Source organism: Thunnus albacares, chromosome 19 (genome assembly GCF_914725855.1).
Source record: "Thunnus albacares chromosome 19, fThuAlb1.1, whole genome shotgun sequence".
NCBI classification, from domain to species: Eukaryota; Metazoa; Chordata; class Actinopteri; order Scombriformes; family Scombridae; genus Thunnus; species Thunnus albacares.
The window spans coordinates 14,541,804-14,566,760 of NC_058124.1; the positions used below are offsets into that span (position 1 = coordinate 14,541,804).

The 24,957-nt window shown below is 41.2% G+C and overlaps 1 protein-coding gene across 4 annotated transcripts in view; it reads right to left on the minus strand.

The window, feature by feature from the left end:
* The window catches only part of ripor2 (RHO family interacting cell polarization regulator 2), a 65,074-nt gene extending 40,887 nt beyond the window's left edge, over positions 1-24,187 (minus strand). The window contains exon 1 of one of the 4 annotated variants that reach the window (XM_044335768.1): positions 23,742-24,187. In XM_044335768.1, the coding sequence (XP_044191703.1) occupies positions 23,742-23,835 (94 nt within the window). In that variant the 5' untranslated portion in view covers positions 23,836-24,187. Of the gene's footprint in view, positions 1-8,083; positions 8,398-13,153; positions 13,369-23,741 lie in introns of those variants that run through there. The other 3 variants (XM_044335770.1, XM_044335769.1, XM_044335771.1) reach the window with 3 other exon arrangements.
* Positions 24,188-24,957: the final 770 nt, after the last annotated feature.

Sequence of the window (24,957 nt, forward strand, 5' to 3'; positions counted from 1 at the left end):
CTTTTTCCCTAAACTGTGGTTTCACAGTTAAATATTTCAACTAACTGTGGAGATTAGCATGCTGTCTGGAGTAAAGACTCAGCAGGGGGGTGCAGCCCTGAGTAGATATGAAGTGCATTTTGAAAATCTGCTCCTACGACCACTTGTGAACCATTAGACTGAGACTTAAACACTCTACACAGCCAAGTTGTAAAAAAACACACAAGCACATAGACTAATTAAAAGTCCCAGCGATCGGTGTTAGTTACATGATGATTTTTGGTTGGAGCTGCAGAGTTCAGTAGAGAATGAAACAGCAAAAACAAAGAATAGCAGCGACATTCACACACACACAGAAACTGTGACAGAAACAAGGATGATTCAGAGACTGACGGAGAAAACAAGCAAGTCAGTACATCTGTGCATGATGCTACAGATAAGACACTGACGCACTGTCATCCAATGTGCCATTTAAAATCCTATCATCATGTGAACTCATTCACCTGCTTGCTCACCAGCCCAACCTCTCCCCACAGCTGTCCACATACACTCGTACCGCACATCTGGTCCCAGTGTGTTCTCCTGTATGGATTACTGCCATTTTCTTGCTATTTTTCATGGCTTGTCAGCTTTTATCTGCGGTATAAAATCAAGACAGGCAGGGAAGATGGAAGGGGAGAGAAAGGGGAGCACATGCAAAAAAAAAAAAGGTCAAGTGCACTCAAACACACAGCGTGCTGTAGCCTTGTGCTTCAAACTGAGGGCACCTCCATATGTTGAATGTTATTTCTTTAAATATCCTCCTATTTTCCTGCCATTAAGGGTAAGTGCTTGCAAAGGACGTGCAGCTGAATCACTTAAAGTGTGTTTTCTCGTTTCTGGTTCATCATAATAATCACAGAAAAGGATATACAGGATGAATCTTGTGCAACATAATCATAACCAACATAATCCAAGTGTTTAGCTGCCAAACAAATAATTTCTGGGTCCAAAACTCTAATATCTAGAGGACTAACTCCTGTGTTTTCCTCAGTCCTGACCTCATTAATTTTCCAGAAGGAAATGGAGATCTTTGCAGGCAACGCTCTGCTTTACAAACTTTATGACCAAACAACTAAAACAAAGACATGTTAAACATCTCACAAATTTCTTCCAGTCTGGTTTGACTTTTAGTGACTCCAGTGCATCCTGCTGTATCACATCTAGGTTGGCTTGATTCATTTTTCAATTAATCTATTAATTGTCTTGTCTATCAAACGTCAGAAAATAAGAACAAATGCAGATCGCCGAGACCCAAAGTGTTGCCATCCGATCTCTTATTTTGTCTGAACAAATTTGAAAGTGCTGCAATTTCTCACAAATTTCTTTTACTTCAACATGATTAATAGATCAATATAGAAATGTTGACGCTTTAGCACTAACATGTATCCACTGCATTTCCAGCTAATTCATATGCAACACTAGCAGCTGACATTTTGGTTATGATTTCACCCAAAAAATGATCATCAAACCGGGCGGCTGCAACCTTTAATGACATATTTTGTTGCAGGAGGAGTAGTGCAGTTCAAAGAGTGAACAGTCATCCTGGCAACGATTCGCCTCAGGATGAAGGAGCTGCCCCCCCCTCCTCCTCCTCAATTCATCTGTCATCACACAACTGTGTGTCATGGCCACCCCGAGGCAGCTGGGTAATAAGAACACCCACTTCTCGGTTCCTCAAAAAAAGTCTTGACTTTGTGATAGAAGACACCCATCACACAGGTGCAAATAGTCTCCTCTCAAAAAGTGGCAGAAGGACCAAGTGTGATCAGCGCTCTGTATTCTGAGAAAGAGTCAATAACAGAATCTGAAAAAACAGAGAGGGAACAGAGAAAAACAAGCAGCGATAAAGAAGACAGGAGGCTTAAAAACAGAAAAGTACAGCACTGATATTTGCTGAGAGACCCATCACAGCAGCCCAGAAATCTCAACACCACATATACAACTTATTACTAATAACCGAAGAAAACTGTCAGGACTGCTGGCACTGGATGTGTCACACTCCAAAATTGTTATCTGCGTGTTGTCCTCATACAGGCGAACAAAGAAACAGACATAAAACCGTCATGACCTGAATCCTTCAAGCACTATGTGGTACTTTTTATTTGCACCTTTTATTCATTTATTTATGTATAAGTCTCTTTGCTTTTAAGTAATTTTGGTTTTTAACCCTATGCATGCTGCATTACCTTCCTTTATTGTGTATTGTCTATAATCTACAGTTATATGTTAATACAGATTATGTGAGCTGCTGGTCACCTGAATGAATAAAGTATCTATTTGTCTGTCCAATGGTGTCTCTTCCAGCTGCTGGACACTGCAGAGGGAACACACCAAATACCAAAACAGACAGATTATAAGATTAGGACCCTAAAACGCTTATGGCAATCATAATGCTGCTACAGCTCCCAGCTGCTCCGGCCAGAGGTGTGTGTGTGTGTGTGCGTGCGTGCCAGTGTGTTAAATATCATGTGTCGCACATGACGTCTAGTGTAGAGCATGTGGTGCATGCCTGTTCAGTGTCCCCTCACACTGTAGCCTGGTCACACAGTTGGAGGAGAGGATTAATGGGGAACACCTCCGTCTCACACACGCACACACACACACACACACACACACACCCCAAGAATGCTGTGCTGATCTGTTCAGAGACAACAGGAGGAGGGGTGAGGATGGGTTCAAAGCCCCCCTCCATAAATTCTCTGTCTGTATCTAGGAGGAGAGTGGAGAAGGGAGGGGGGGGAAACAGATGGGAAGGGACTGGAGAAAGAACCAGAGGAGGATGAAGGGAAAGTAGGGAAGTGATAGAAAAAATAATTATAATAAAAGATGGAAAACCCAAGGGTAGACCAGCAACCACTCACTCTAGATCCTACACACACACACAGCTGGGCACTCATTAGTCCATTAGCAGCACATAATTGTTCTGGTTATCATTTTTCATACATCACTGCCTCTTACTCATGCGGTCAGGGGAGACACATACACACACTCAAACTCACATTTTGTACGAGCACATATTTGTCTCTGTACGCTGACTTTTATGTGACATAACCAGCAGTGGGCAATGGTGTGAGTGCGGTTAAGCAGCAGAGCTTTCATCATCGACCCAAAAGGCTCTGGTGTCTCTCAGGATGGCTCAGTGCCCAGAAAATATTCTATAGGCTAATGCTACTGAAGGTATCGTCATTGATATAGAGCTGAGAGTACATGGTTTCAGTCTCTGTCCTCAGAGGCTGAGAGAGAGACGCAGAGGAAAGATTGAGAGAAAATAAGAAGCAGGGGACCTGTGAGGACAACTGAGCAGAAACAAGAATGACTTTTCAATTCTTTCATTTCATCTTTTTAACTTGTGGCCTCGTCTCACACCTAGAAAAGCAAGACAAAGTGTCTCCAGCCAAGCTAGCATCTCTGTGAGACTATACATAGGGACAGTGGTGCTTTGAGCTAAATGCTAACATGCTGATGTTTAGCATGTTCCCCATCGTAGTTTATAGTTAAGTTTTAACTTTAGTTTAACTTCAGTGCTAACATGCTGACATGTATTGATTGGCACTAAACACAAAGTACAACTTAGCCTGATAGGAAGTTGTTAGTTTTGCAGGTATCTGCTCATAAACCAAAGTATAAGACAAAATGAAATTTTGACCTGATGATATTGCTTTAGATGAAAAGTCAGGGGATCACCAAGGTCATTATGAAACATCCTAACAGGGACATGAATGCATGTGCCAAATTTCATGACAATCTGTCCAATAGTATTTGAGATATTTTACTAAAAACAAAAAAGATCAACCTTGTGGTAGCGCAAGAGGAAAAGTCAGCTATTTATCCAACAGTTGAGACATTTCAGTCTGGACCAAAGCGTACTTAGAAGTGCTTGTCTGTTGGTCGAATAGCTTCGGAAACCCGCTCCCCACACACCTTTCCAACATCGGATCGGAGGGGGGTCATTGTAGGGCCGTTTCAGTAACTTTCAAAAACCGACAATCCAACATTCACACTCACTTCACACCGTGATCGACCAGCTGTTCAGTGGTGAGAAAGGAGCCAGGCTTTAAACTTTTCTCTCTAGCTCACTTTTTAGTCACTTTTAATGTGAGCGATCAAGTGCAACATTACGAAATGCCCTCCAGGAGAGATCTTCTGAAAATATGTGCCATTCCCCCCTTTTTATGACGACCGGCTTTCTTCTTCACCTTTGAGTGTAGCTGTTTGGAACAACTATAAATACCTTTGATTTCATTTTCGTACAGCACATCATACAAACTAGTTCATAAACCGACTCTCACCATCTGTAGAGCCACACGGCTAGCATGGGTAAAAAATCCTTTTCCCTTTCCACTGTCCCCCACCCACCCCCCGAGATATCACCCCCCGACCACTCCTCATTCCTTTCAGCTGGCCGTCTCCACTGTCCCAGTCAACCCTCCACTCCCTGCCTCTGCCCCTCCCTCCACATACCACTTAACCCCAGTGTAACACCCTACAACCCACCTTCTTGACACCAGAAATTCCCCAACACACACAAAATACCTCCCACCCCCCTCTGAGGAAGCAGTGATTGTAATGTAGGACATGTTGGGACAGGGCAGCAAGGCCACACAGTCATCTTGAGAGTAGATAACCTCTGAGTCAGAGCAGACAGGACTGTGTTGTCACTGAACCACAATCTAAATGATAGTTTGTTGCTGCATGTGATGAATCACAAAAAGACTTGTTAAAACAGTAGAAAGGTGTGAAAGGTTTGCAAATATTCTGTTTCTACAATAATGCTGGTTTGTATCCACCGTGACAGATGTATCAAAACCACTGTCTTCTATATCGGTGAACAGAATGACCCAATTTCCCCGCAGGGAACATTAAAGTTTCATCAAAGAGCCAGAACAAAATCAACCTCTCGCTTGCCGGCTGCCAGTTATGAGTTATATCAAAGCAGCTTCCCAGACGCAGACTGAGGGTCGAGTTAAATTTGGAGCCTGGATCATGGAAACTCAGCTGGAGATTTGACTTTCTTATTTAAGTCATCTTTATCATTAAACTCTCACAGTGCATCCAGAGCAGTTAAAGCCTCCTCCAAGGCTTCAGACAAGAGTGAAATCATTTCTTTCACTACATCCCAGCGGAGCCCTCTAAGTTTCTGCAGCCTACACGCCTTATGAAATAACTATCAGCTGTGAAAACTTTAAGGAGACACTCCTCCTGTAAGAATGCAAGGCCTACGTTTTTGCCCCACCGAAAAAACAACATAAATATTCTCACAGATGGAAAGACATATGTATGTGGATACACACACCCACCCACACATACATACTGACGTAAGCAATATTCCCGGGAACAGTGGGTGTTCCTGAGGGAAGCAAAAGGTCAAGTACTCCACGTGTGAGACATCGATGGACAATAAAGCACTAAAACACTTATGATGGCTACTAGCACAATGCTCCTCCAGCTTTAGGTTTGTCGTTTACATAACCTTTAAGGATAGGTTCACAGTTTTTCCAAGTCTGTCCTAAAACAATAGTCAGGTGCCCATATGAACACTGACACACGTTCTTCTTGCTGGAATCATTCCTCCTGTTGTTACTTCACAAATGCACTTACAATGTAAGTGATGGGAACCAAAATCCAAAGTCCTCCTCCTGTGCAAAAATGTGTTCAAAGGTTTATTCAAAAGATAATATGACGCTACTATCCTGTCCGTCGAGACAAAAAGAGGGATTTTTTTTACTAAAAAGGCTGAAACTGTGGAAGATATCCACTTTATCTGACTTACTCAGACAGCTGAAGCCTCATATTATCTTCAGATAAACTTTTAAATGTATTTTTGCTCGTGGATCATGGATTTTGTCCCTCATCGCTTACGTTGTAAGAGCATTTGGAGTGAATCTGAACAGGAGGAATGATTACAGCGAGAAAACCTGCTTAAATGTTCATTTGGGAACCTCACTATCTTTTTTAAGACAAGCAGAAATACAGAAAAAAAGATAGAAAACTGTGAACCTATTCTTTAATCCTCTAGTCTGCTGTCATTGAATTAGATGGGTGAGACGGCCAATGAGGTCACTCTAGAGCTGGAACTATCAATTAACCGATAAAATCATTTCTCATGCGCAAATGCCGCATTTTCTCTGGTTCCAGCTTCTCATACGTGAAGATTTGCTGCTTTTGTTTGTCTTATATGATGATAAAGTAAATATTTTTAGGTTTTGGACTGTTGGTCAGACAAAACAAGACCTTTGATGACTTCACTTTGGACTCTGGGAAACTGTGATAGGCATTTTTAGTATAAATTTTACGATAACTCGAGAAAATACTCAGCAGATTAAATCGATAATGAAAATATTTGTTTGTTGCAGCACTAGGTTACTCTACTCACAAGTGTTCAGGTGATGCTGGGATCCTTTAAAACCACATTCAGTTCACGTCATACTTGCAGTATTGTATTTAAGTAGTTTGGGGAAAAAACCCAACAAAACAACAAAAGCGTCTGAATTTCCTCCAAACCGCACAGTCATAATTTCTTTAATGAGGCTTTGGAGAGAAAGAGGAGGAAATGAGTGTGTGTGTGTGTGCACACACTTGTCCCTGCATGTGTGAGACAGAGAAAGTGAAAGACAGAGAGAGAGAGAGAGAGAGAGAGAGAGAGAGAGAGAGAGACAGAGAGAAGAAAGAAGCGGGGTGAGACTGAGGGAGCAGATGCAGGGAATGAAAAGCCGGCTGGGGTTGAGTAGAGAGAAGGTGAGGGAGAGCTTGTGTGAGAGTCTGGGAACAGACGCTGGTCTAGCATCCCTGCAGCCCGTCTCGGCTTGGCACGAGCACACTACCCCCTCGTCTCCAGCCCCCTTCAAACAGCTTAACCATGGCCCAAACAGGCTGGCAGGGAAGCAAAGCACTTCCACTTAACCATATCAAAGTCAGCCTGGCGCTGCACAGAAAGAGCATTTAGCCCTGAAAACGCCTTTTTTTTTTTTGAGCAGGCGGGGGAAAAGCCTCTCTGCAAGTTGCTCAGTTGTGCGGGTGCAAGATTTGTTTTGTTTTTATTTCCAAATGCATTAGATCTGGCCGACCTTGACAAATTACTGTCTTTGATCGGCATGGAAGACACACAGCTGAAAAGATAACATCCGCTCAGTTGGAGGAGATTTTAAAAGGCATTCACACTCTTCCCTGAGCAGGTAGGGGTGTTTTTAAAGTGATTTGCAGACCATCTGGCAGGTGGAAAGCTGCTAACCACTGTAAATATCTCCTAACAGAGCAGCAGAGCCTGCTCACTGCACAGACAGGCTGCTGTGTTTATCTGCTCTAGTTCAGCTGGCAGATCCACTGTGGGTGGTATCAGCGTACAATACATCACAAAAGACCAATGCCCTTTGACCCTCCCCAACAAACCTGAAGGGGCATTTTTAAAATCACTGGCCTACTTTTCTCATGTTTCACAGAGAGAGAGAGAGAGTGTGTGTGTGTGTATCTCTTGCTGTCTGTGTCATGAGGAAAAGTACACACCCACGGATACACACATAAACACAGTGACGGAAGCTTCACATGACGTTTCCCCAAATCAAACTTATTTCACATGTGTGCAGGAAACAAAAACCACCTCAAGGCCAAACATTACTCACAGCACATGATCTGTCACAGCCAGAAAACAGGAAAAAATAGACCAATCATGCAAAAGCATAAAGGGAGTGAAAGCATAAGAAAATTCGGTACAATTATATACAGCAAATAGCAGCATTACTAACAAAAATGATATATGTTTTAACAAAAGCATGACCTCATGTAACTTATGATATTACTGAGTGACCCCGAGCAAAACGCAAAGTCAAAACGCAAGAGGGCAAACTCTACTCAGCAATAAAAAATATCTAATATTTGTGGTTCATGTGAGTTTATTCTCCTCGGAGTTGCATCCTCAGTTCACGCTATGATCCACTAACCTACTGCCCCGGAGAACAAGCCTTTCCCCAGTGTTTTTTTTCTGAATGAACGCACCATATATAGACTTCTCACCACACAAGCCTGTTTTATTGTCCGCAAAGATGCACCGCATGATGCTTCCACTCACCTCTGCAAAACTTCACACAAGTGTCTCCTCAGCGGCGTCTCTGCTGCCCGTCTACCTGCGCCTCTCCATCCTTGCGTGTGAAGAGTGGGGGGGCAACAACAACAAAAAAAAAGTGCGTTTTCGCTTTTTTTTTACGCACGGATCTCGCTGCTGTTCACGATGCAAATCAGAAGAAAGAAATCTCTCAGTCCCCAGTCCAGAGCGATAAATCAGTCGCCCCGATGAGTGATGGATGTTCGACGTTTGTTTCCCCCCCAAGATAAGAGGAGCAGCAGCCGCTGTGCAGAGCAAACACTGAACCCCCTTCACACACATTCCTGTTTGTGTTTGCAGCGCCCCTCCTGAACAACGGAGAGCCAATGAGAGGCTGAGGATGTCACAAAGAGGGCGGGGTCAGTCTGTTTTAGTACCCCCCTACTTTCCCTCTGTGTGTGTGTGTGTGTGTGTGTGTGTGTGTGTGTGTGTGAGAGAGAGAGAGAGAGAGAGAGAGAGAGATTGTGTGCGTGCGTGTGTGTGTGTGTGTGTGTGTGTGTGTGTGTAGATGAAGCATGAATCAAGCTTGGAGTGTGTCCGATCTCTTTCTCTTTGTCTGTCTGTCTCTGAAAATCACATCAAATGAGCTCTATTGAAGTGACTTTATTGCCAAAGCTAAATTGGATTTTATTATCATTATTACTTTTTTCATGCAAATGAACAAATCAATTCACTAAAATGTAATTATTTACATAATGGGGACCAAGGGCACCGGAAGCTCCTGCAGACCCCGCGCTGCTGTGGTCCTGCTTGACGCCCACACCTGCTATTATTATTATTAGTCATATTTCTATTATTATTATTATTATGATTGCTGTTATTATTGTGCTTCTCTGTGTCTCTCTTGTGTCCCCCCCCCCTCTCCCTCCCCCTCCCTCTTTCTCTCTCTACAGAGGCTGGAGGGTACGTCAACAACAAATTTTATCCCCTGACTCACCTAACCATGATTTTGAAATAATCTTGTTTTACCTTGGCCTAAAACTGGTCAAATGTATCATATATCTATTTCAACTTGTTTTATTTATTGTACATTCACATGTTAATCAGTTATATAATATATAATGTGCTAATTTCTGTGAGTTCTAAGAAAAAACCTTAAATTAAAGACTTGTGAGGACATCTAAAATGTTAAATGTGCTGATTGTAGAATGTAAAAACTACTTCAGATGACTCAAACCCCCTGGAGCCAAAACTATTGGGGACATGACGTCTGTTTCCTCTACGCCCCTCTACTGCACACACACACACACACACTCACACACACACACACACACACACACACACATATATATATATATATTGTACATATATTGTATTGCCACAGGCATTAGCTGGTCCTTCCCTGCTCAACTGCAAACCAGACTGGCCTGCGGGGTGAATCCACGTCTGAGCACCAGATTGTACCAGCTGTCACCTTATGAACTGTCTCTAACATTTCTCTTCGCTTGCTGTTTTCTGGACAGCAGCTGATGCTTTTGCAGCCTTGTAAGGTTTAAATGTAGACTTTCCATGTTCACTTTGACAATAAACCCAACTTTTGCTGGGGAACAGTACAACCAGCGTCACTCCGCAAGCGTTCTACCAGAGCACAAAAAAAGTTTCACCTGTCCTTGTAAATGCATTGACAGGTTGGGAAAATGATGGTGTGATTATTTGTGATTACAGAGCTTAACAACAGGGACTTTTTCAAAATTACCTCTCCAATCCGTTTGCCTCAACTGGGTTTCCCGCGATTGCTTTTCCCTGGACAGCAAGCGACAAACAGATTGAATTACACAGAAGGGAACCATGAAAAAGACAAACACCTCCATCTTTAGGAACAACAAACAGCATGAAACACACAGGTGCTGCTATTTGAGGGCAGCGGGAAAATCCATTTCTGCAGGATGACTTGGTATTATGAAGAGTGACTCGTCTTGAAGTGCTCCTGCCAGCGTAATTGCCCTCCATAAGTGGATATGCTGTTCCGCTGAGTCCATACAAATCCAATTCAACTCGCCCTTCCAAGAAGCAAAGGGAGCAGAAAATGGCTTGTCCCTTTTAATCCATCAGTTTGATATTAGTAGAGGAAAGGATTTCATAATGACTCGTTGATATGATTAATTTTAAAGGGAAGGTTCGGGGATTTTTCATGCAGTCACCTCTGATCCTGCTTCCGGGTTTGACTATTGGCAAGTAAACTGACTTTGTAGCTAGAACTGCAACAATTAGTTGAATAATCGAGTCAATCAACAGATAATTAATCAGCAACTATTTTGATCATCAAATACTTGTTTTAGTTGTTTTTTAAAGAAAAATGCCAACTATTGTGCTGTTTTCTGCTTCTCTAATATGAGGATTTGAAGCTTTTGTGTGTCATACATGACAGTAAACTGAATATCTTTGGAGACATCAATATATAATGTGCATTTTTTAATGTCTTCTGACATTTTATTGACAAAATGACAGTTGCAGCACTATTTAGGGTGGCTGTGGCTCAGGATGTAGAGCCGGACGTCTACTGATCAGACGATCGGCAGTTCGATCCACCAGCTCCTCCAGTCTGCATGTCAAAGTGTTCTTGGGCAAGATATTGAACCCCAAACTGCTCCCGATGGCTGCGTGGAGTGACTGTGTGTGAATGTGCATTAGATTAGATCCTGATGAGCAGGTTGGCACCTTGCATGGCATCCTCTGCCATCAGTGTATCAACATGTGTGTTAGTGGGTGAATGTTGACATGTACTGTAAGGCACTTTGAGTGGTTGGAAGAAAATAGAAAGGTGTTATTAAATGCAGTCCATTTACCATTTGTAGCGTCTTCCACACAAGAGTAATTATGTGCTTTGATAAAATGCTATGAGGAGGATATTCATACCTCCCAAAAACAATAAAGCTGTCTTCAGAAGATTGTTGGTTAGGCATCGATGATAGAGGCCGACAAAGGAAAATGAGCAGTGGTGGCTTCAGTGTAAGAAATTAAGCTGTTGTTGATACAAATAGTGGAAGGATGGATGGTGGACGAAGCTCCATACTTAGGTTACACAATGTGAACTAAGTAAACTCTATCCATCAAGGTAGACCATGAGAAAAAGCCAGTAAGTGGACCTTAGGTCACATAAGATTATTTTAAACTTTTAAGAGTGAAATGCCACACTGAATTAAGAAGAAACAACTGTGACAGTGAGAAAGCTGTCTTCAGAGGGTTGTTGCCAGAGAAAGGCTGTTAAAGAACATACAGTAAATGCTGAATTGGCAGCGATTGACTTGATGATGGCAAAGTGGCGAAAAGGATGGAAAGAGTCAAGAGGCAGTTAATGATGGAAAGAGAAGAAAGTCAAGAAAGAGAGGAATAAAACCAGAAACAGAGCAAGAGAAAGGACCATTAAAGAAAGGCAGAGAGATTCTACTTTTGAAGGTGTCTTCTTTCTTCACAGCCCCTTAAAGTTCAAAGATTTAGTAGCTGCAGCTCTGCATGTTCTGCTGTCAGTGAGCTTTCCCACCTGAGGCTGCCAAATACACTCAGTCACACAACTCACCCAAACTGACCCCATACTAGTCCTTTTCTATCCAAGTCAAGCTTGCGTACTGTGACTCTGTTAAATGTTCTTTGGGAAATCAGACATCAGTTGTAATGTCAAACTTATATTTCAACAAAATGTGAAACTACACTCAATCTGCCACTCACTTTCCTCTGTGCATTTTCTTGTAAAACCCTGGATACAACACGTTCAGAGAACTCTGTAGGGTTTCTATAAGCCCCTCAGCTAGCACTGACACACACACACGCACGCACATGCACACACCTCTCTCTTCCTCCTAGACTCTCAGCTGCTGAACAGCTCAGCCTGTAATTATGGCTGTCATCAACAGCCCCTGACTAGCGGCTATATTTACTGGAGAACCAGCACACACATACACAGTCCCTGCACACACACACACCAGCAAAGAGAAAATCATACACACATAGACCTACAACTACACACACACACACACGCACACACACACAAGCACGCACGCAGATATATAACCAGCTATTTATAGAGGTTGTCAGTCAGAATCAAAGCAACAGGTAATTTAATGTTGGGTTAATCTGCATCGTCGGCTCTAATCTTTGAGAGAATTTTCTCAGGAAGCATTCTGTAATATCACTTTGGCTCACATACAGTTTATCGTAATGTGCAAAGTAACACTGAAACACACATTAACCTTATGTTCAAATCATAACATAATTTAATGTCAGATCTGTACTGTGTGTCTTTCTTGTTGAAACATTTTGTTTTGCATTGTTGCATGTCCAAATAAAAAACCACAAAGATACACTTAAACGTGTCACCTTTTTTAGTGAATACTGATAATGTAATATTCAGTTATATAACAGCAATATATGTTGGAAAATTCACTTTCTTATTGTGACTAAAAATATAAATTAGAAATTAAGAAAAGTACTAACTAACTAATTAATAACAGTATGTAACCTTAATCCAAGAACAAAGAGTCACAGATTATTTATCAAACCCCTCCCCCACTAACTCTAAAATGACTATGATAACAACGCACAGTGATGTAATTTCCACTCCAGAAATCCGGCTATTGATTTAAAAAAAGTGATAATTTCTGAGAGGATGGCTTCACCCTGGTTATGAGTGTCCCTGCTTTCTTTTACAGCCCCTCCTTAATTTATACTTAATTAAATGTAAAACTTAATTGAAATGTTCAAGCTGAGAGGATTAGTTGATTAACTGATTAGTTGATAAACAGAAACTATTCAGTAATTTTTCAAGCACAAATACCAAACATGAGCTGGTTTCAGCTTCTTAAACGTGACGATTTGATGCTTTTCTTTGACATTAATGTTTGAATTGAATATCTTTGGGTTTTATATTGATATATTTTTAGCAGATAAATCTGTAATAAAATGCTCGTTAGTTGCAGTCCTACAAATGTCATTGGGTTTATATAAACAGTGTCTATGCAGGTATATGCCTGCAAGAGTGCACATGCATGAATGGACAGACATGTGAATACAGAAAGTATGAATGGAACAACTCCCACTGACCTCCCAGGAGTGCAGTCCCTTTCCTTCCATACCAGCCACGACCGCTGTTTGTCACTGAAATCAATCTCCTCCTCCACATGTAGCGTGGCATTGAGACAACTTCTGTCACACTATTTACCCCCAATACTCCTTTGTTTTATTCAGTTAAGCATTTATCCATACTGTTTCTCCTTTTCTTCATCTCCATCTCCAACAACTTCTAACGTCTGACCGTTAAAACCAGGATCAGAGATAGTCAGAGTGGCCACATAACTGAGAGGGCAGGAAGGTCAAGGCTAAGGGATGTACAGGCACAGCTGACAGTGTGTGTGTGTGTGTGTGTGTGTTTGTGTGTCAGAGTGAGAGTGTGTGGCACTAAAATATCAGGAAACACTGAGTGCCGCCTTTCCTCAGGTTACTAGTCCTATTAAGGATGACTCATTGTTGGACTTTCCCAGTTGTAAATGCTGAACTTGAATCCGAGTGAAATTCTGACATTGTCAAACTTTCTGTTTACAGCACATTCACTCAGAGAAACAACCATATATACATATTTTAACCGTACAGTATGTGCAGCTCCGAATGCAGAGGTGGGTCTGCCGTCTCGCAACATAACAAATACATTAAAAGCTTATATATCGGTTCACATTTGCATATTATTCTGTTCTCTGAGTCAGACACACAGGGGTGAGCCAATTATAGCCTGAACTGCCTTGTGGCAAGTCTCCATGCTGTGGCTGCTTTGGTCTGTAATGACAGGTTGCTTGTTGCAGGTAGAGTCTCTCCCCCGAGGGGCGTGGAGGCACAACACAGACCTGCAGACTGCAGGTGTGTGCCAATAATATCATCTCACCAGCCGCTACACACAGTAACTCCACAAAGAAAAAATAGATGATATGGGATGTGATATTTGTTCAATTCCTTCCTTATTTACTGCTTTTTTAAAATAATTTCTGGCTAGCTAAACAATTTAAAACTGCACTAGTGAATATTTTTTAAACCAACGATGGCTCAACAGATGTACGGTGAAAGAGGTTTCCCATAGTGGCAAACCATAGATGAGAACTGGATACAGCATTGGAGGTGGGGCTCTGTTCATTCCTACGAAAGTTGCTCAGTGGCGCATGAAGCCAAAAAAGTTTGACTTCCGGGTATAAAATTACCTGCATCTTCCAGGATCGTGTAGCCCATAGAGCTGGCGTGCCAGATACTTCCACCAGCTGAGACAGCTAACTTGAATGGGGTCAAAGTAATTCAATTGTGCAGCTCTTCTAGACTTTCCAAATTTTATTGGACCGAACGGATCAAATTCTGATAGTGAAACAATTCATTTCGCAAGGGTTGTGATGCCCCCAAAAAATAATCTGCTGATTTATAGACGTCTCTTTCACATCTCTTGTAAGTCTTTGGGAAAAAGTCTTTTTGGGCCAGTGTGCATCACGGGACGGACGCAGAAGTTTAAATTCACATGGTTTGGCCACTATGTCAAATTTGTTTCAAAGCCCGATGCTGTTCCTGGGGGCTTGTGACAAACCCACAGATAATTATCAGACAGTCTCCCACTGCTCTACTAAGCTTTTTAGCCTCACTTAGCTGACTATTTTTGGTTCACAAACTTCTGCAATAGTTTTCAACAAAAAAGGTCTGACAAACCAACTGTAGGCTACCTGCCCAACAGCAGATAGAAAGTCGGCAGGTAGCTGATAAAGAAAGTCGAATATCTAGCAGCTGAAAAAGTTTTCTCAGGAGTTGAAGACCAAATCAGAGTTAAAAGGAGAGTGAATGTGACTACCATCGTCAGGTTGCTAGAGAGATGACTCTAAATGAATGTTAATGTTGTTCTGTATCTGCTGGGTGTGTAAATAAGCAACAGTTTGCTAACAAGTATTATATAACAACTTTATAACATGATAATATGTTGTGTTTTCATCTTTTTCCTTTGCCCTCTATTGCCCAAAAATTAAAGAATGTAGGTTTAAATTCCAGGATAATTTTACAAAAAAAGTGGATGAATTTCAGCTGATTTGGCAAAACTGTATTAAAATTGATTGCTGGACTCTTCTGAAGCATTTCACTGTCAAAAAGGCCATACTAGCACTAAGCACTATGTCAAAACATACAACCGTACTATAGCTGCAAAATATTTAGAAATACTTTATACTTTATCCCTCTATGAAGAGCCATGGGTGGTCTGTTACCTTTCATGTTTTAAACAGGGTTACCTCATTGTGAGAGAGGCTCCAAACCACTAAGTTTAAACCTCGCACGCCCAGTGTTGCCCACAGCACAGATTGTCATGGTAACCACATGGGAACTGTAAAAGAAAGGTTAGCAGTACAGTGAAACTGCCATCTAAGATATAAGCCACATGTAAACATCTGTAACCAAAAAACTGAGACAAGTTTAGACTTACAGCTGAGACATGTCTGCATAACAAAGAAGAAGAAAGATTTCTACTCTTGCATCATCTGTCTTACTGCATGTTGCACCATGAAAAAATTCACTTTAAGTCCCAAAATGCAAAGGGTGTTTTCCCCTCTTATAGTATTCCCTCTTATTCTTTCCCTCCTCTTTTGGTGAAAATTGCAGAAAATAATAATAGATGAAGTGTTTTGATTAAAGTAGGTCAGTGGAGCCAACTGTCAAAAGCAGAAAGAGCGAGATGCGGAGCAATAATAAGCCAGCTACAGCAGGTCCCCTCAGGTCAGAGCGATTCCTGACACTGAGGGGCCACTGATGCACAAACTACAGTACTGTCATGTTAGTCTGTGTGCTGAATCGCCAGGGACAGAGACGACATCTGTGGCCAGACAGTGGAGGTGTATGTGTGGGTGGGCTGTCAGTGTGTTAATGTTCAGGACCGCAGACAATGCTTATGTGTGTATGAGGTTGCAGGGGAGTGGGTCAGAGCACGTGTGTGCGTGTTTTATAGTGGGGCAACTAGATCAAGACCGTTTTAGATCATTCTCCAACCTCTAGAAGTGACCTCTTTGGCTTTCATCCCGTCTTTCCTGTCCTACATGTCCACTGCAGCTCTGACATCAGATACGCCCTTCCACCGAATCACAGCATCACCCACAAAATGACCTCAACACCGCTGACACCAACACCACTGGATAGTTACATTGGTGTCGCATGAAAGCTGAGCTCAAGTTGACAGACAGCAATAAACACTGACCGAATTATTTCCTGGCTAAACCACAACTCTCCGGAAACCACTGTTCAGCTGCAGTGAGACTTCATTAAGTTTGCTGTTATCACTGCATCAAATTGAATTGAAGCTGATAAAGAATACCAATGAAAAACATAAAGTCATTATCGGAAATACTGCTCCCTTTAAACTCTCTAAACTATGTGTTGAAGCTAGACAGTACCTAAAAAACAACAGTTTTTCCACATTAACCATTTTTTTCCCCCAGAAATATTCAAGTTTTCGTTCAATTGGGTTTTATAGTTGACAGTTATGCGTCAACAAGACAAGCCTTATAGGGTTTAGTAAAATGTCCCACTGGTTGTTGCCATGAAATGAAGATGAAATGTGTGAAGTCCTCCCTAAGTTCTTATCACTACTTGCCAGACCTCAGTCATGTTTACAAGAAAACATAACCTTGTACAATTAATAGCAATCAAATATGTAAAGTCACTGTAATGTAACTTGCAAAAATGACAGTTTTGGGGAACTAAATTATATGTCAAATTTAAATGTTGGTCGGTCATGGATAAATATGTGTATTTCAGAGTTCGCAGTGTTATGAATGAGGGAGAAATATCAGATTATAATAGCCTACATGTATTGTATTGTATGTCTATATTTTTTAAACTTGCTTTAAAATTATTTTATCATGTTGATCAATTGCTTTTATGCTGATGTTAAGCACCTTGAACTTCCATTGTGTATGAAAAGTGCTATACATATAAAATTGACTTGACTAAATAGTTGATCATTGAGATATTTATTTTTGTGAAATGCATTTTAAAAACTTTAAACCATTATTAAACAGAATTTGGATGATGTGTAAGGTTGGCATATTTCATTACTTCTTTTACATTCAAATCTAAAGAGGTTATTAGCAAGCTAATGTTAGCTTAGTTGGTTCAGCTATGAAACAGTTACATCTGGCAGTTACTGGGTGTAAATAATTAGTACAACTAATCTCTAAGAATTAATTTGAGGAGTGCAACCCATTTTAATTTTGTGATGCGTAAATCTCCACTTATTTAACACTTACATTATAACTAGGTTATGATTAAACTAAAGAACAGCTGGTGTAACCACAGCTTTGTGTTTTGACTTTAGTTGGAGGATCATATGCTAACGTTAACTCTATGGGAAATTCTGAATACATTAACAAAAGACTATCAGAAGACATTTTTTTAAAATATTTTCTTGTACCTCTTTATATAAACATTAAGCTGTTGGTTCTCTGTACAGATAAATCATTTCCCTCCCAGGTTCCCACTCACTGTGATCCTGAGCCTTAGTGGGCACCACATTGGCTCAGAGGAGGAGACAGTTTCCTGGTGTTTGCCACACAAGGCAAGTACAGACAAGAGACTGAGAGAGAAATGGATTTGTGAAATCCGAGCTGTCTTCTAGTGTTGCAGCCTTCACTGTGAACCCTGTATATCATGCTGAATGTATATGTTTGTGAGTGTTTATGTGGTGAAACAGGGGACACCAACGCCCCACCCATTGCACTCTCTGGGCAAGAGTTGAAAGCTTGTACTGCAAAAGTGAGCTAGATTTCATGTCATCAGCATGGTAATATAATTAGATCTCCTCAGAGCTCATTGTCTAAGTTGTGATTTGATAATGTACTGGTGATTACATAGACAAAGACATATTGTGATTGTGTGGCTGTAATGTACAAACATCCAACTTTATTATATCACACAGAGTTCTGCACTCCTGTAAAATAAGGGACTCCAAACCTTTTGCCACAAAAAACTTCAATATTAGATTTGTGCAGAAAATACAATCTTTTATATTTGATGGGTTCTTTGACTTGCCGGCCACAGCACTATGACAGTCTGCAGAAAACCTATCTGGCCAACCCTTATTGGTGCCAGTCTTTTTTATTTGATAAAAAAAGTAGGAACGCCTGCACACTTATTCTGAGCCACAAAATGTAATTAAATAGAACAACGTTTCAATCCTACTCGGATCTTCGTCAGGTCAACCTGACCTGCAGGCGTTCCTACTTTTTTCATTGATGCTTTTTAATAGCCTTGCACCTACGTGATGTGAGTGTAATCACTCTCCTTAAACTCTTTTTTTATTTAGAGATTTCTCTTACACTTTAACTGTTTCTGTTTCTTTAGCATGAGCATTTGGACATATAATACATAGATGCATGAATCAAATTATGCTCCAACATGTCAGATGTCAGTTAAATGTCTGTTAACTATAACCAATTAGTTAGCTAATCATCAACTGAACCTTTCAAGCTTCCTGTAATGTCACAGTATTTTAAATTATGTAGGCCACCAAGTAGTAAATGCTGGGTAGGGTTATGTAATAACGGCTCTGAGTTACCTTCTCTGCAGTTTTTATAAAACTTATTTTATTTGAAGAAAGTAGCTTGGCTAACGTTATTGCTAGCCAACATCATCCGTCATTTTGCATGTTTAACATTATACAAAATGTGGTGTATTTGGGTAACGCTGCTCAAAAACCACTTACAAAAAGACAGGCTATTTAACAAAGAGCTTGATAGCTATTAGCCAGAGGTTGACAAAACTAACTTTTCAGGTAATATGTGGCTTTTGTACATATTTGTATCTGTGTTCCCGTTTCTTAGATTACCAGAGGAATGCTGCTCTTCTGCTTCCACTCGCTGTGAGCTGAGGAGACACAAGTTCCTGTAGTAGAGACCTACATTTGGTGTTTATGACATGCCTGTCTCCCTTAAAATGCGTCTGCATGTTGTGTCATGCCTTTACATACTCTGGTTTATTTGTTCACCCCTTAAATCTCAGGTGTTGTTCATCTGAGAAGATTAAAGAAAAGCCCTTTGGCAAAGTGGCAAAAGGCTTAAAGAGCACAGGTGACATCAAAGCTTTAACTCTATTCAGATCCCTTTATACCATTACATACACAAAGCCCTCCCCTCAGTATTTGTTTAACTGTAAATCTAAAAGTCATCTGGGTAATTTCAAAACTGATGTCCCTCCACATTTAATGGAAAACTCCTATAAAATCTGAGTGATTGATATGTCATTGTGCCAGAAGGAGCCTTCAAGAACCCCACTAAAACAAACAAACAATAGCTGTTGAGCCCAGCAATTAGTGGTTTTGTTATGTAATTAGTAGTCAGGGGAGGAGTGGAACCGCATCCTATTGCACGAGGGACAACACAAAACATTCCCGCATCAGATCAGATAAACTTTTCCAGAACCAGCTAACTCTTTTACATGACAGATTCAGTTCAGTTTAACACGTGAAACGGCAAAGCACCAACATACAACACACCTACAAGACTCAAGACTGACAAGTCAAAGGAAGAGTTACTTCCTTCGTGTTTCTTGAACTTTATGCATGATTCAGGGAGGTGTGGAGCCTCCTAATAGCCAAGTCCTATATGGTGTTTCTAATCAAAGCATTTCCAGGAGCTCCTTGACTGAAAGCATCTCTTCATGCTCTCTGACCTGACCCAGTTAGTCAAACACTGGTTTATTTAGACACCGACCCTCCATTCTAACCACGGCACCATCGATCTCATACTCAACTATATTTTTACTGTCATTAAATCTCTACTACTGCGGTTTTCCTTTGGGACACACTACTCACTTGTACTTTACTTTTGCACACTGTTGGCTACTCCGCTGTGAGCCACATGAGTAGACCAGCAGAGCAAAATCAGACTCTTTGAATTACTCATGAGGAGGAAGCAGTAGTTAAAGAAGCCATTGTGTTTATTTTGGTCTCAATGAGGCTGCTGTGCACTTTTACTGATATCTTTTTCTTTCATTTGGTGTTGCCCTTTTTTCTCAGAGAAATGTTTCAAGAGAGGGGGCCGAGCATGAGTGTGGTAAACTGTGATAACAAGGGAAGAAAGCAGAGTCGTGTTTGTGTTGAGCTGTGTGTAAAACCACTTAAGAGCTCTGAGTGTAGTTTTCTGTGAGCTCTGAATTGAATCGTTCAGGTCAGGTGGGTGTACATGCTGAGAGCCTAATGGGTGATCGTGAGGTGAACTGAGACTTACTGTATTTGCAGCACCGTCCCATCATCATCAAGTTGCATGTGTGACAGTTATTTATAGCTGCTTTTTTAAATGGAACATCAGTGTTTCTACTAAATGATACACTGTGAATTTTACTTTACCATTAAATGCAATCCAAATTACAAAAAGTATATATTGTCATTTACTTCTAGCCAAGGAGATAACTTTTGTTTAATGTGCTCAGATTTTGAGATATTTGTCTCTGAGATTTCTGCATCCTCCACACTATGGTGGAGGTGGTGGTGAATGAAATTTCATTTGGGAAGTGACAGCATTGAATTTTGACACTTTTTTCTTGAATTAAAAAAAAAATAGCAGCATTTATTCTGGATCATCCTTAGACTTTACTGAGAGCAATTTTTATTGGAACTACTCTTTACCAAAGAAATGTGAAACCTGATGATTTTTCAAGTCTTCGTTTGTGGAAAGACATGTTATTGTTTCATTATTTAGATGTCAAATGAGATCCATTCGTCTCTATTCTGAAATCTGCAAATGATATGTGTATAATTTGGGTGAAATGTCTCTTTAACCACCTGACCACCCTGGTATGTTCAGACCTTTGTGACAGTCAAATGTGTAAACACACACTATATGTGTGTGGGAACCAAATTCCTAAATACTGTGGGTGCAATTTGGTCAACGTCTTCCCCCAAATGTATTTATTTTAAAAAAGGCAACGTGCCCACTGTGAGTCCTTTTTCATGTTCCTGCAAAGCAACTTATTTTTTCTTTGACCAAACAGAAGGAGTAATGAAGCGGGATTGAAGCTAAAACACGTCGTTCCTACTGAGTACAACTCACCAAGGCTTTTTGTTAATTCATACAACCTCAACTGGAGTCACTGGTTGTGTTAGTGAGGCAAGGGAGGGAGAAAGTATGCCTGTCTCTGTGTATCTGTACTCTTGTTCAGGCACTCTGACGTCTCTGCTGCTAGGCTAAAAGTAGAGCTCCTTTAGTGATAATGCAAGAAGAAGAAAAGAAGAAAGAATGACAAACTAGAATAGCTAAACCATATACAAACTATTGTCTCTGGGAATGAAGAGCTGACTGTAAAGACATCTGATTTCCCAACATTTTTAGCCACACTAGCAGCATGTCTCTATAGGAATGGCCACTTTGGTCCAGACTGAAATATCTCTGCAACACTGGATGGATTCCCACAAAATATTTCGTTGCACAGTTATTCTTGGTTGAAGCACACTGACATTGGTGATCCCCTGATGTTTCCATTAGTTTCAGAACAACTAATGATGTTCCCACAGCTGTTCTTTGTGTTTATTAATAATTTATCAAATGTAAGTAATAGTAAACATAGCAAACATTATATTTATTACGCAGTAGCGTGTTAGGACTGTCCTTGTGAGTCCAGCCTCAAAAAGCCACTAACATGGCCATAGACTGTTAATACAAAGCCATATCTACTTGTGACCTCTTGTCATAGGTCCATGAAATATAAAAGTGATTTCCTCCTCTCATGTGGTTTCATACAGATACATTTTAGAGGCCAGAAGAGCTAGAAATTATACAAAAATCTACACAAAACCATTCATTTGTGCATTTCAAACCCCAGTAATCATCTGGTGACACCTTAGATTCAGCTTGTGACCCCTTGTGCAGTCCGGACTCCTGGTTGGGAAGCACCACATTACACAGTTGCACAATCACACATCCCATACTTAACACTGAATCCATTCAACATTGAATTATAATTTTGTGGGTAAAGAAACTCAAAGATTTGCAAACCCAGTGCTAATGATGAAACTAATGATTAAGAAAGAAAATAGGCCAGTGGTGGCAAATTTGCATTCAGCACCAATATATTCAACACAAAACACACAATGTAATTTCCATCTCTAATCCAAAGAGCTAATTAGAACAGAAAATATAAGTGATCCATATTCTGCAACCTTCAACTGCATCTATGAATAAACACATTGATGCCTGCTGGCCAACCTCTACATGAATCTACTTGCTGTGATTGGCTTGTTTTGTTGCGGAGAGAGTCATCTGGCTGCTGTGTACCTCCTGGCTGTGTTGTTCAAAGAGAACGTCACATTACCAACGGTGTTTTGCAGTCAGAAGTGGGTCAGTGGAGGCATTAACATACATTACACACCAAATGATGCAATATCTGGGAATATCAACCTGTTCACTGTCCACTTGTCATCAGTAGATCTGCTGCAGAACACTTAGAGCCTGCACGGAGCTTAAAAATGTCTTCAGATATATAAAATACTTCGGTGCTAATGTGCACAATGCAAGCAGTTGATGTGCAGTTAACATTAAAACAGTATATTCAGTGATTCTTTGAGCAAACTCAGAGTTTTAAAGATGCTACATAGCAGAATGTCTGTGTGTGTTGAAGAGAGTGTTTGTGAATCTGAGAAGAACAATTCACACTCAGGAGAAACTGTGAAATTGGTTAAAAATGAGGGTAATCGACCATTTTTGCCACTTGTGTGCATGTGTCTCAAAGGGGGGGAGGGGAGGTATTTTATCAGAGTTAAGTCAAAGGAGCTTTAAACACAGCGTGCATCGCATGATACATACAATGCGCACAGTGCGTCATGTTAAGCGCAGAGACAGTTTCTGAGGTACCATTATTTATAATGATTTGCTACAATCCTGTTCAGAGATTAATTTAAAAATGCTGCACAAAATACACATTATTCTTTTATCAGGCAACCTGACAGCATTTTTCATCTTTTCTTCTAGTAATGAATAATCATCAGTCAGGTCCTGCGGTAATTCTGCTGTTCATCACTCTTCCAGGAACCAGCTGACCGTAGGTTATGATTACAGCTGCTTTTAGAATAACAAACACTCACACAAAGTACATGCTGGACAGATTTTCTTGTGGTGCATAATGCCTGGTTAAAAACATCTGCCTGTTATACAAGAACGCCCGCCCACACTGCAGAGGGCACGGCTCCTCTCAGCTCTCTAAAAAAGGGTAAAAGTTGAAAATCGATGAACCAACTCTGCACAGAGCTCCCTCAAAGGGGAACTGGAGACAAAAATGACATGAAGTTCTCATTATTGAAGGATTCATTACACTGACCAATTATTACAATTGCATGTAATAACTACTGCATGTGACTTCAACTACAGTAGTGGCAAACTGAATCTCTGCTGCAATTTTTGTGGTGATTTTTTAGCATTAGTGTCTGATATCAGAGACTACTCAGCCATGCCGCAAGAAACCTGACCCACACAGCTGAAAAAGTCCCTCTGGGCCACCCTGCAGGCATCACTTTTACCCTTTCTTTAACCCCGATCACAACCACAATTCACAAACCAACCAGTCTGACCTTGCTTTAATCGTCAAGCAGCCGGCGCGGCCCACCTGTTACCCACGCCTGTTTTCATACTTTACAACTGACCCTTGGCAAGCCTACCGTCCTCGTAGAAGACATCCTCCGCTTCTTCACGCATCATCTCATCCAGGTCATCCTCTGTAATGTCGGTCATAGCCATCACTATCCTCCTTCTTCTTCTCTCCCCCCTTCTCGTCTCCCTTGGCTGACTAATCAGAGCTTCAGAGAGGTTGACTGGGCTGTAAAATTGAATCAACTCCGGCTCGGCCTCTTCGCTTCAGGCGACAGTCCGATCACCGGCAGGCTCCTCGCTTGAGTAGGAGAGGACTGGGACTGAGCCGAGCTTCAGCTCCCTGCACGAGGATGTGTGTGTGAGTGTGTAAGTGCCAGGTGAGTGTGTGTGTGTGTGTGTGTGTGGGTGTGGGTGAGAGAGAGGACTCCCAGCGACCTTCACTAAGTTTCAGCAACAGTGCTGATTTCATAACATCCTGTGCAAAGCTGAAGTGAGAGTGTGCTGCTTGGAGAGCACTTGTATGAGTAAGTGTGCGCATGTGTGTGTGTGTGTACTGTACGGGGAGGGTCAGTGGTGTATGCATGTGTGTCTGCATGTGTGTGTGTGTCCATATGAACAGGATGGCTCTCTACAGTGAGTCAGCTCGAGTGGCTGGTGATTAACGGGAATATTTAGCTTTTGTATGTTGAGCCAGCAGGGACACGTAAAAAGGGTGTGAAAATGTGTGTGTATGTGTGTGTGTTTGTGTGTACGTGACATGGCATGTGAGATGTCAGGCTGGCTCTACTTGTCATTCCTTCACAGCTCGCTGGGAATCATGGGACCACACTGATTGCTCCCTCTATTTTTCACTTGGCCCACATCAAGAGGGCTTCAGTGACGTGATAACGTCTGGTGTCGTCTGTTGCTGCCGAAAGTCTCCATGGTGCTGCTCATGAATAAACACAGAATAAAAACACTCACCTGCTCTGACAGAGTGAGAGATTCTGCAAGGTTCTGTTTGTACATCCCACGTAATCATCATTTTTACATTTGAGGATTTTGCATTGATTTCAATCTCAGAGCATATGTGTTTCTGAGAACGAGCCAAATGAACACAGGACATTTGAGACCACTTATCACCATGGAAGATGTTTTTCTTCAGTCTCTTCTATCCATTTGGAGTGGAAAAGATTCAGTCTGCTTGACAACAGAGAACATTTTTAACCAGTTCCCTAAGTTTTGCTTAACCCAACAAAAACGGTAGTGGATCCTCGTGTTCGTCTTGAA